This window comes from Pantherophis guttatus, chromosome 6 (genome assembly GCF_059756535.1).
Source record: "Pantherophis guttatus breed Tessera chromosome 6, ASM5975653v1, whole genome shotgun sequence".
Taxonomy (NCBI): Eukaryota; Metazoa; Chordata; class Lepidosauria; order Squamata; family Colubridae; genus Pantherophis; species Pantherophis guttatus.
Window position 1 is genome coordinate 59,018,547 of NC_142068.1, and position 12,297 is coordinate 59,030,843.

The window sequence follows — 12,297 nt, forward strand, 5'->3', positions numbered from 1 at the left end:
TTTGAAATTGGAAACTGTCCAGGGAGAAGGTAAGACATAGAAAGAATAAGTTATTAATGAAAACTGAAATGCTTGCATTAGTCTTTACTTGTGAAGTCTTGGATAGATAGTCACAGGTTGCCTTTCAGATATGGTATCCCAAAATGTCCAATTATAGCAAGATATAAAATTCTGAGGTTAATAGTCAAATTAATATTTAATAAGCAACCGAGAATGAGAGCAAAAACCTGAAATTCTGAAAGAGCTGAATTATAAAATTGTTAATCTATTCACAGAAAAAAAAAAAACAACTTCATACAATTGCTGCCTTATTAGAGGAAATAATAGTCAACAGAATATTTTTTTAGAAATGGGTCTGGGAAAGTGAAGGAATGCAGATGTGGGTATCTAACTTCAGATCAAGAAAGGAAAAAAAAACAAAATTAAATGTAGAATAATTAACAATGCAGAAAAAAGAATCCAATAATTGTATCCATAAAAACCTTTGCAGCTGGTCCAAAACATTTTAAATTTATAACGTAAAGCAAAAATAGTTCTCCTCTTTAAAGATAGCGTTCATTGTACTTCTAGCTGGCCATCTTATTTTAGTGCTTAATGCAGATAATTTCACAGACGCTTGTCATTTTAGATAAAAATATAACTATGGATAAGCATATTTTTATAATCAAACTCCTAAACATCTGGTACTCTTTCCTATTACCCAAAATCACTTGTTTGAGGCTGCCCTATTCATCCTAGTAACAGGGTTGGCCTTGTTCCAGAGAAATTATGTATTTGGGTTTTACAAAAGTTTTAATAAGCATCAGGCTGGTCTTTTATGAACTGATAATAAAAATTGAAAGAAAAAAATAGGGATAGAACGATAATTTTCACAGTGGCACTAACAAAGATTAATTCTATTTAACATTTATAAATAAAGTCGAATTGAAAATAAACAGTAATCTAAGGACTTTCCTTCCTAGTGATTTATAGCAGGGCCCAGCCACTATTGTGGCGATATGAAGTCTGTCTTCATTGCTGCTGCTATATCACCAAAGTAATGGTTGGGTGAAACTGTAAATCACTAGTAAAGAAATGGCTTTGGACACATTTGCAACTGGGAGTGAAAACCTAGCCAGGCTGTAAAGGTTCAAAAGTAGTTCTCCAAACTAGGATACTCCCAATAATTATGAAGCCCATAATAAAATAAAAATAAAGGAATACGCTGGTGTTTTATTTAGTTCTATAACTAAATAGAAGAATTAGATAATAAATGTCTCATTTGAAAGCAGCCTTATCTACTACCATTCTGAATGTTCCATTCATTTGGTCTGGAATGATGACTTATGCCCTGATCCAACATGACAGCTTACCTCTTGAATCATTCCCTCCAAAGGATTGTTTTAAATGCAGGGAGTACTGGGCTGCTTACCTGCTCCCCTTAACTATTTTTATCGTGAGTAAGTTATGTTAAGCACAATGGAGAAGACATAGAGTAAGATGAGACAAAAATGTATATCCCAAAAATTTATGGGGAGATAAAGCTGAGACAATGTCAGATTTTATTAACCCACAGAGGACAAAGAAATCCGAGGACTGAGCTTAAGTTTCAGAGGTGAAGTAAGTACGAATAAACTATGAATTAAGCTTTTAAACAAATTACGAGGAGCAACTTTCCAACATAGATCCTATGGTAAATTATTTATTTTATTTTGAGTAACAGAAAATAACAAAATGACCCATAAGATCTTGAATCTAAAGTATCTTCCGTCATAGATGTATTCTAGCCATCATGGACTTTGGGAAATTATGAGTGTATTTAGAAGGCAGCAGGTGCAAAAGGTTGCTTTAGTGTTATATTTTATGGCATTCATGCCCAGGATCAATGGTCCACTGTATCATACTATAGTCTTCCTGCTTCTTCTGAATGAAATGGAATATAAATCATGAAAACCTTAATTACCATATGGCTGATTATGTTGCTTAGGCATATTGGCCTTTATTCAGAGACCCATGGATTAAGCAGACCATAGCTAATAATTATGTGTGGTCCCAGTGTCAGTAGGAGTAGTTTTCATTTATTTTCAGTTAACCTTGGGTAATTCCCTAGTCTAGTTGTTGGGATTGCCTGTGGATCTTTAGAGAGTTATATTGCTACCCACTGATCCTTGAGTCACAGGAAAATTCTACTGGCATTACATTTACTCTGCCCACTGCCAATCTCTTCTCTGCCTTTATGCTTTTCTTTTCAGTCATTAATCATTTGTTCACCAATAACTCATAACATCTTGAGCCGCGGTGGCGCAGTGGTTAGAGTGCAGTACTGCAGGCTACTTCTGCTGATCACCGGCTGCCAGAAGTTTGGCAGATTGAATCTCACCAGGCTCAAGGTTGACTCAGCCTTCCATCCTTCCAAGGTGGGTAAAATGAGGACTCAGATTGGTGGGGGCAATATGCTGATTCTGTACACTGCTTAGTGAGGGATGTAAAGCACTGTGAAGCAGTATATAAGTCTAAGTGCTATTGCTATCTTTTGAAGTTATTCCACTATCACTCTACCAAGATAACAGTAATGGGGACAGGATTTCTATTGTTTAATAATGGCTGGGGATGCTGCAAAGACACCATAATGTGACTACAGCCACTGTCAGTCTCATGATTTTGCTCCAAGGTACTGTGTAGCAATTCCTACATACCTCCAAGCTATTGGATGGTGTTAGAATAAAGAGGGAAATATTATATAGATCGGTACAGCTAAAGTCAACTTCGGCTTAGAATGAAATGAAGGAAGTGTCACTGGGACAGAGCAGAAAAGAGATAATGCTAGGATTATGAGTGTGTCATAGTTATTTGTAAGTAATGATGCAGTCTGATTTCTAGGGCAATGAAGTTGCTTAAATGTTGAGGCAAAACACAGCCATATCCTGTATGTCATGGCATCATTACACAAATAACAAGAATTGCATCATTTCTGCCTTTATGTGATGAAATCATAGCATACATGGCATCAATTATCCCTGTGTCCTTTCTGCACAAAACGAATGGCATCTTTTTCACAATTCAATCTAAACTGGATCCTCCTATTCAGGACTGTAAATAAAAAGTTGGTTTCATTCAAATTTTTATTCCATGTCATTTCTGGAATGCAAAGGTTTAGGATTAAAGCCCACTAGCCAACCATGTTTTAGCCTAAGAGGGAATTCAGGCTGATGGTTTCTAATTTGGTCAGTGGTAAGGTTAATTCAATTAATTGTGCTTAAGTTAATAAACTATATATAAACATATATTGCAAAAATAGCCACTTGATCTACCAGCTAATACAAACTGAAATGAAGAGTTGCCAATATATTGTCTTTCTAGACTTTTCTCTGCCCTTAAGGCTGAACTGATAACAAGAAATCTTTATTACAACATAAGTAGGTTTACTTAAGAGATAGTTCTTCTGTATTTTAACGAATATCTTCCATAGAACTGGTCACACCTTCCTCGATCTGCCTCAGTTTTTGATAATACTTTCATAGAGAAGTTAAAGGGAAATATTTCTATTCCCCACCTATTTTTAGAGAGAAAGTGAGCATTAGGTTAGACAAGGGGCACAACCACGAAACTTGAAATCCAAACCAAAGCCTGGGTTTTTGGTTAAGGTTTTCGCAGAAGAATGCTCCACTCCCCTTATTAAAACACATCAAAGTTGGGATAGGAAATGTGATGGCTATTCAAGGATAAATAATTTTCTTTAACACAGGACACCGAACCTAAAAAAGCAGTAACTTCTTTGCTCGATGAGACGGAAAGTCCCCTTTCTTCCACAGGCTTCGGAGGCAATCTAGGCCCAGCCTGCAGAGCGGAGTGAAGGACGATCCCTTACATTATGTTTCAATGCGAGGTCTTTCCGGGTTAATGAGCTGACATCATGATTAAAGCTGACCATTTGTAATGTGTCTGGAGCCTGTTGAAAAGCACTGAAAAGGTTAATGCGGTAAAACAGGACAGCACCTGCCCCGCACGAGGAGGGGAGGAGCCGGGCCACACTCCCTTGAATCAATTAGGGCCTTTAATGAGGCTCCTGCACAGCCAAGGAGTGAATGATCTCCCCGCCGTTGCTTCCACCGGGCGGCAGCTCGCTCCCCCTAATTATTTGATAAGCGCTTGATTCAATATGCCGGCCTTAATGCGGGGGAGGGGGAGGGGGGGCTGGGAGTTAATGAAAATGTCACGGGGAAGAATCTTGACATTTGTCTGTATTGATTGGGATCTTGCTTTTATCTCTTCTTATGTATTTTGAGGAATGGGAGGGAGAATCACAACCTTTAAGAAAGCTCAGCTGAGTGAAAAATGGGTGGGACCGAAAGGAAAGAAGAACAGGAGTTACTCCCTCCCCTCCTTCTCTCTTCTTGTCCAGGCTTCTTCCATCCCTGTGATTTGGGATGAAGAGAAGGGAGCTGGGTTGGGATGGAGGACATGCACTTACTAGTAAATGAACGCAGAACAGTCCCCTTGGCCTGGCCATTCTTTGCCTGTTTAGTGTAACCACTCTGTAGTTTGTGCTGTCTGAACTGAGCTCCTTTCCTTTACCGATGGTTCCCTATATTCTGTTATCCCTGGCAATCCATGCAGCAATCAAGAGAAGCACCTTCTGCGAATCCTGGGTTGAAGCTCCGCTTGGAAATCACTGGGGTGTTGCAAGGCCATTTTCTATGAGAGAAAGAATGGCAGGAGTGACTAGGATCCTCCACACACACACACACCCAAGCACTACATGTGAATGGGCTGGCAGAACACAGTCAGCATCCTGCAGTTGCTAGAAAGTCACGGGAGAGTCACCACAGTCTTTAGCTCAGGTTCAGAATCTGATCCCAGAAACTTCCAGCAGATTCTGGATTAAAGTCTGGATTGTAATGCTTTGGAACGGATTTAAACATTGCAGAAGGGGAAAACACACCCTTGGAACTGGGAGAGGTAGGACACCCTAAGCCATAGATCCATTCTATCTCAAGAGATGTCACAATAATAAAAGCAAATGCTTTGGTTGAGTCTTGCACTTGAGCTCTGTGTGACTCATTCTCAGAACAAGCAATATTTTTTACAACTCTTTTCAAGATTGTACCAGGACACAATGCTTATCAGCCTTTAACACAGGGGTGAAATCCAGCAGGTTCTGACAGGTTCTGGAGAACCGGTAGTGGAAATTTTGAGTAGTTTGGAGAACCGGCAAATACCACTTCTGGCTGGCCCCAGAGTGGGGTGGGAATTGAGATTTGCAATATCCTTCCCCCAGAAGTGGGGAGAGAATGGGGATTTTGCAGTATCCTTCCCCTGGAGTGGGGAGGGAATGGAGATTTTGCAGTATCCTTCCCCTGCCATGCCCACCAAGCCATGCCCACCAAGCCACACCATGCCCACCAAGCCATGCCCACAGAACCGGTAGTAAAAAAAATGGATTTCACCACTGCTTTAACATATACCATACTATTTTTGACTTCAGGGTACTATTAGTCCTGCCTTCACTCCAGACCATAAAATAGCTTTTTCCAAATCTAGGGATCTTTAAAAGAACTGAGCTAAATCTAGGGATCTACAAAAGGTTTGGAGTCCAGTGGAACATACTGTGAAGTTCTTGGTGCTCTCTGAATTGGTTGTTTGCTTGCAGCCATTTAGTTACCAGACTAGGTAACATCTTCAGTGCTAGAAGGGAGTGAGATATACTCTGTTTATAAATAGAGGTTTGCTTTCAGGTTTGCTCTCTCTGTAGAAACAGAGGGCAAATCCCACTTCCTTGTAGCACTGAAAATGTTACCTACTTGAATAGCTAAAAAAAACTAATAATCTGCATGCAAGCAACCAATATATGAGACCACTCAGGATTTCACAGTTCAAGTCTGAGCTACATATACTCTTCTTGTATTGGAATCTGTATTCTAACCCATAGGGAGATTTGCAGACTGCATACAGTTGTTAAGCAGCGAAAAGAGCTTGACGATTACCAACAGTAATTCAATATAAAAGGGAATTTGCACCTGCCTGGAACCTTAAGTTTTGTTGTTTTGATTCATCCTGCAGTCCAGAATAGCTACCATAGTAAAGTCATTTACCTTTCTTATGCCAGACGGTATAAGAATTGGGGTATCTATGGATCTATTTATGACTTGTGAACTCCAATGGATAAATTTCAAGGAGGGTAACATTGCCTGTATCTGACTGAAGCTTAAAACAATCAAGTCTCTTAGCCTTTACAGTTTAAATTGCACCATTCTATAATGTAAGATGCAATTTCTAAGGCGATTTCAATGTCAAATCCATATAGCTTGCTTCAGTTGTATTTGAATGGTCTCTGATAGCATTTTCAAGCAGTGAGTGCCCACACCCACAAGGAGACCATGAAGAAATAAGAATTATGCATCAACAAGCTTTTATTTCCAGGAGTATAAAATAAAAGCCAAGCTCCTTTATTTCTTATCCACCCCCGAGCATAGCCTCTGATAAAGGAAATAAGCGGTCTGATAACACTGAGCATGCTCAATAGCCATGAGTTGTTGAATCAGTAGGGAAAAAAAAGAAAATGTTCACAAGAAAATGTTCAGAAGGTGAAATAGAATGGAGTGGTTCCTTGAGAATTGCTTGGTTGGTCATCTGAAACTAGGAATAAAAGGATTGGAGTTGGTCTTTTTTGGGGTTAGGAATAGATTGCAACTCTTTTTGGTGAAGGCTGCTCTTTCATTGGGTTTTTACTTTTTGCTTTTATGGTGAAATCTTAGAAGTCTTAGTCAGCAGTCCATCTAAAATTTGTTGGATTGCAACTCCCATCACCATGGCTGATAAGATCTGCCATGCCAGTTGGGAAAGACTGATCCACGCTATCCAAATAATTAGTATTGGGGAAAATGATTTAGATATGTCTCCTATAGTTGTTAGAAACCAAGCACCCTTTTGCTCTGCAAATGTTATGAGAAAACATAACAACCTTTCTGATGGTTTTTTTTTTTAAAATTTGATTTATATGCTGCCCTTCTTCGGAGACTCAGGGCGGCTTACAATGCGTTAAGCAATAGCCTTCATACTTTTGTATATTTTATACAAAGTCAGTTTATTGCCCCCACAAACTGGGTCCTCATTTCACCTACCTTAGAAAGGATGGAAGGCTGAGTCAACCTTGAGCCTTGGAGAGATTCGAACCAGCAGTAAATTGCAGGCAGCTGTGTTAATAACAGGGTGCGTAGACCACTGTACTATCAAGGCTCTTTTAGATGCAATCCTAAATTGCAGTAACAGAGGGATAGAATCAAGGTCACATGAAGTATTAGTACCACTTTATAAAGCCTTGGTAAGACCATACTTAGAATACTGCATCAAGTTTTGGTCATCATATTATAAGAAAAAAAATTTGTAGAGACTCTAGAAAGAGTGCAGAAAAGAGCAACAAAGATTAGGGGACTGGAAGAAAAACATATGAAGAACGGTTGCAGGAATTGGGTTGGTCTAGTCTAGTGAAAAAGACAAGAGGTGATATGATAGCAGTGTTCCAATATCCTAGGAGATGCCACAAAAAAAAAGGGGGGGGGGCAACCAATTTTCCAAAGCATTGGAAGGCAAGGCAAGAAACAATGGATGGAAACTAATCAAGGAGAGAAACATCCTAGAACTAAGAAGAAATTTCATAACAGTGAGAAAAATTAACCAGTGGAATGGCTTTCCTTCAGAAGTTTGGGGTTGCTCAATCATTGGAGGCTTTTAAGAAGATCAGACAGCACTTGTCTGGAATGGAACAGGGTCTCCTGTTTGTTCAGTGGGTTGGACTAGAAGACCTCCAAGGCCCCTTTCAACTCTGTTATTCTGTTCTTGCTGACCACGTGGCTCTGCTGAAGTTATATTTCATTATGCCATGCCAATCGGGTACATATTCCACACACACACACACACACACGTCATTGATTTATTATACTAACGTGTACCAGTCTCACAATGCTTCTTCATCAGTAAGTCAGTTTATCCAGGTGTGCATCTTCTGCCCTTCCTCCCCCCTCTCTAGAGAAAAGTTGCTGAAAACTTTTAGAAATCAAGATTTCCCCCTTTCTATCTCCCTCCCTCCCTCCCTTTTTACCCTGATCAAAGATGTACAAATCCGGAGGAAGCGGAGCGATTGTATTACAAGCGATGGAGAGAAGGTGTGTCAGTCCGAGTAGAAAGGCCATATAATTGCTTATTCTTAGATGGTCCTGATAACCATCCTCGTCCTGAACCCATCGGGAAAGATTACATCCCAAGGGGAAGGTTAGAGCTGGATCTGTCAGAGTTGGAGAAGAGAAGATAATTTCTCAGTTTGGGTTGCCAGCTAAGCCGCCTCCCCCGCCCCCCCCCGCCCCCATGCGTGCTCCTTGCCTAGGCATCTTGGCGCCAGGCAACTTGAATGCGCGTCGCCTGCAATCTCCCATCCGTGGAAAAGCAGTATCTTTGCCTGGCTCCCACATCCCACCCCTCCACCCCCGTCCCTCCCTTGGCTCCCGAGGGACGGAGATGAGTGACGATCCCGCGCGCTTGAGGGTTTAACAGCGGGGTTCAAACGCTGACTTTCATTCACCGATGAAATCGTCGCGCTCCCGCCCCCCCCCACTCCATCAGTTTTCAGCTAACCTTTTGGGAGTCGTGTGTGGGGGGGGGGAACGTTTTATTGCTACCATGCTATCTTGGTTTAAGCATTCATAGCAAGCTCTTCTCTTCGTTTAAATTATTGCAGCTCTATTCTGGAAATGAATTCAGAATCATTAAAGGAGGCGCGAAGCGTGAGAAAATTTCTCTGCTCAAAATGAAAGTATAGAGCAGGGGTTACTAAAGCTTTTCTTTTCTTTTTCTTTTTTCTTTTTTTATAAACACTGATAAAATGCAAAAAACATCCCTGAATAGTTTCTGGAATCATCCGTAAACAACATTTACTTGGTAGTAAGCTTCCCTGGCGAGAGCTTCTTGGAGAGCAAGAGGGCAACCTCTGCGCTCCAGAAAACACCTATACCTGCCTGATATATGGGACTAAACCCTGGTTCTCGTTTACGGGAACCAAGATCTACGCGCTGCGAAACGAGTTGGTCGTTCCAAATCGCTCCCATCTTTTAAACCAAAGAATTCAGGGCCATATAGATTCACTTAGATCACTTTATCCTAAATGGGTACAAGGCAGGCGCTGGAAAGGAAGAGGACGCGCGTCAAAGGGTTTATTTATTTATTTATTTTACACACAAACGCTCGCTAAAAAGAAAAAAGAAAAAGCTTCTCACCGCTTCTAGTGGGTCGGTTTCAGTGAGAAGGAGAGCTGGGTGTTCTGCAGTCAGCTGTCTGTCTCTGATCTAGAATTTTGAAACTTTCCGGGGCCGCTTGGCGGCTCGTGATTGGCCAAGGCGGAGGTAACCTCCATGCAAATGAAGCCCCGCCACCTCGCAGTCCGTAGATCAATAGAGATCCGAGAGAGAAAGGAGCATGCATTCAGACTCGGCAAGCTCAAGGAAAACCTGCCGAGGCACGCCAAAAAAGCCCCCCAAACCGGTCTCCCCAAAGCCAGGCTAGGCAGCTCAGCCCCTCCGGCAGCTCCCTCCGCTCAGACTTGACCCCTGCTCCCCAGAGCGCCTCTAACGCCAGCGGTGGACTTCTCTCCTTTCTTATGAGCCCAGGATGAGCAACAAAGAAGATGCCGGCAAAGGTTGTCCTGCGGCAGCTCCGGTCTCCAGTTTTACCATCCAGTCGATCTTAGGCAGCAGCACCTCGGGAGGAGGCAGAGAGCCCAGCTCCAAGCAGACCGCCTCCGCCTGGCCGAGCAGGAAGAGGAGCCTGTCGGTCTCTTCCGAAGAAGAAGAGCCGGACGAGAGCTGGAAACATCCCACTTGCTTCTGCCCCGACTCGCAGGCCCCTGAAGAAACGTGCCACAAGCATCAGCCTCTCGGTTTCACGTGTCTCAGTAAGTATTGGCCCGGGATGGCGGGGAATTGGGGAGTGGGGGGGTGGCGCAGAGAAGCACCCTTTGCTTCCTAATTAGGAAGAATGATCTCTAGGGGCATCTTATTTATAAAAGCGGAGAGTGTAATAACGAAAGCTCAGCCTGTTTTTTTTTTTTTTTTTTACTTTGGGTGCAGAGTTATCCACAAATCTGTTTTCTAATCTTCTTTTACTCTTCAGAGAAGGCGGTGGGTTAAATGAAGAGGTCCGGGGGTGGGGGAATACAGTTTTGGGTCCTCTCTCTCTCTCTCTCTCTCTCACTCTCTCTCTCTCTCTCTCTCTCTCTCTCTCTCTCTCTCTCTCTCTCTCTCTCTCTTTCTCTCTGTGTGTGTGTGTGTGTGTGTGTGTGTGTGGAGACGATGCCTTCGTCGTGATAATTTCAATAATTGTCTCTGGTGTCTCCTCCCTTTTTAAAATAACGATTTAGGCAGAGCGATTTTTTCTTTTAAAAAAATGGTTACTGTATGTAATCATGCCGCCCGCATTTTTTCTGATCGATGTTTTTGGATTTTCTGGCATCTCCTAAAATAAGGGAGCGAGGAGCCTACAGACTGAGCTCCGAATATATATATATATTTATTTTAAAGGGTGGTGTACTTTGTAAAAAGCAACACAACCGGCCCTCGTAATTCATTGGGAAAAGGAGAGTCTGAATAAATTCCACTCGATTTCCTTTTGTTCGCTTCTCTGAGCTCTGTAGCCACGGAAGGTTGGTAAGAACTGACCACAGCCCAGTGCAAGGCAGAACCTAGCGGAGAGCAAAGCCCAGCAACAGCGGTGGGACTTCCTGCCGAGAAAGCACGCCTGGGAGAAGGCTTGCGCGATCTAGAAAGTAGAAACGAATCTAAACAGGATGCGGCAACCGAGGAGACTCGGCTCGTGAGTCTAGAGCTGCACAATTGATCAGATCAGCTTCCCGGAAGAGCTACAAATAGGATCTGTACACAACCATAAAGAGATGAAGGAGTGGGGAGACCAATGCGCTCATCCCCCTCCCTTCTCTGAGGTGGATAGGTAGGTAAGTATGGTAGGTAGATAGACATAGATATAGACATATAGACATAGACAGACATGGATGGATGGATGGATGGATGGATGGATGGATGGATGGATAGATAGATAGATAGATAGATAGATAGATAGATAGATGGATGGATGGATGGATGGATGGATGGATGGATGGATCACAACACAACACAACACAACACAACACAACACAACACAACACAACACAACACAACACAAAATATTTGTAAGGGTTAGGGTTTAAGCCCCAGAGGTTTACCCCCAGAGTATGTTATTTGGGGTGGGCTATGGTGGGTTTCCCCTCTCCTCCGCCCAGGACAAATCGCAGTATCCATGCCCACTTCTTCTTCTCTTCCTCTTTACTCCAGGCAATTCCAAGGGGACCGGCGCGGCGCTCGGTTCCGACCGGACGCCCCCTTTCCTCTCTCCGTCCCAGCCGGATTTTAAGGAAGAGAAAGAGAAGCCGTTCGCTCCGAATTCGCCCGCCTGCTCGGCGGACCGGCCAAGGGACGGGGCGGAGAGGCAGGCCGGTTCGGCCAAGAAGAAGACGCGCACGGTCTTCTCGCGGAGCCAAGTCTACCAGCTGGAGTCGACCTTCGACATGAAGCGCTACCTGAGCAGCTCCGAGCGGGCCTGCCTGGCCTCCAGCTTGCAACTGACAGAGACTCAAGTCAAAACCTGGTTTCAGAACCGGCGGAACAAATGGAAGCGGCAGCTCTCGGCCGAACTGGAAGCGGCTAACATGGCCCACGCCTCGGCCCAGACTCTGGTGGGGATGCCGCTGGTTTTCAGAGACAATTCCGTCCTCAGGGTACCCGTGCCCAGGTCCATCGCCTTCCCGGCGCCCTTATACTACCCCGGCAGCAACCTGTCCGCCTTACCTCTTTACAACCTCTACAATAAGCTCGACTACTGAGACCGGACTCTGGACAGCCTTGGAGGCCAGGCGGCCCCGACCCAGGACCCCCTCCTCCCCCCCCGACCCTCGCGCCCTTTTCTTCACCCATCAGTCTGTTGTTGATCGGAAAGAAGAATCGTGCTTTTGGCATTGTTAAGAAATACACCATGTGTATTCATTGCTATTATATTATATTATATATATATATATTTAAAATATTTATGGGAATCCTCTTTGGGGTGGTTTCTTTCGGTTGTTTTGTAGGCTGGAGAAAGAATTATATGACTTCTGCCTTCTCTTGTTTGGTCTCGTTCCTGGTCCAGACGTACCTAAGCCAGCTTGTTGTTGCTGGGGGGGCGGAGGGAGGGGGCTCCTCTTTCAACCCAAACGGGGGCCGTCTTGGTGCGTCGGTAGGC

The 12,297-nt window shown here is 43.3% G+C and overlaps 1 protein-coding gene across 1 annotated transcript; it reads left to right on the forward strand.

Moving 5' to 3' along the window:
- The first annotated feature begins 9,488 nt into the window (after positions 1–9,488).
- Positions 9,489–11,976, forward strand: HMX2 (H6 family homeobox 2). The gene is made up of 2 exons (XM_034436339.3): positions 9,489–9,919; positions 11,352–11,976. The coding sequence occupies exons 1-2, from the start codon at positions 9,637–9,639 to the stop codon at positions 11,897–11,899; spliced, it is 831 nt and encodes a 276-aa protein (XP_034292230.1). The 5' UTR covers positions 9,489–9,636; the 3' UTR covers positions 11,900–11,976.
- Positions 11,977–12,297: the final 321 nt, after the last annotated feature.

What these genes read in the sequence shown, in the direction of transcription:
- HMX2 (XM_034436339.3), top strand. Translation starts at nt 9,637, where the DNA reads ATGAGCAACAAAGAAGATGCCGGCAAAGGTTGTCCTGCGGCAGCTCCG. An exon ending in TCTCGGTTTCACGTGTCTCA is followed by an intron (nt 9,920 to 11,351) that starts GTAAGTATTGGC and finishes TCTTTACTCCAG; the next exon opens with GCAATTCCAAGGGGACCGGC.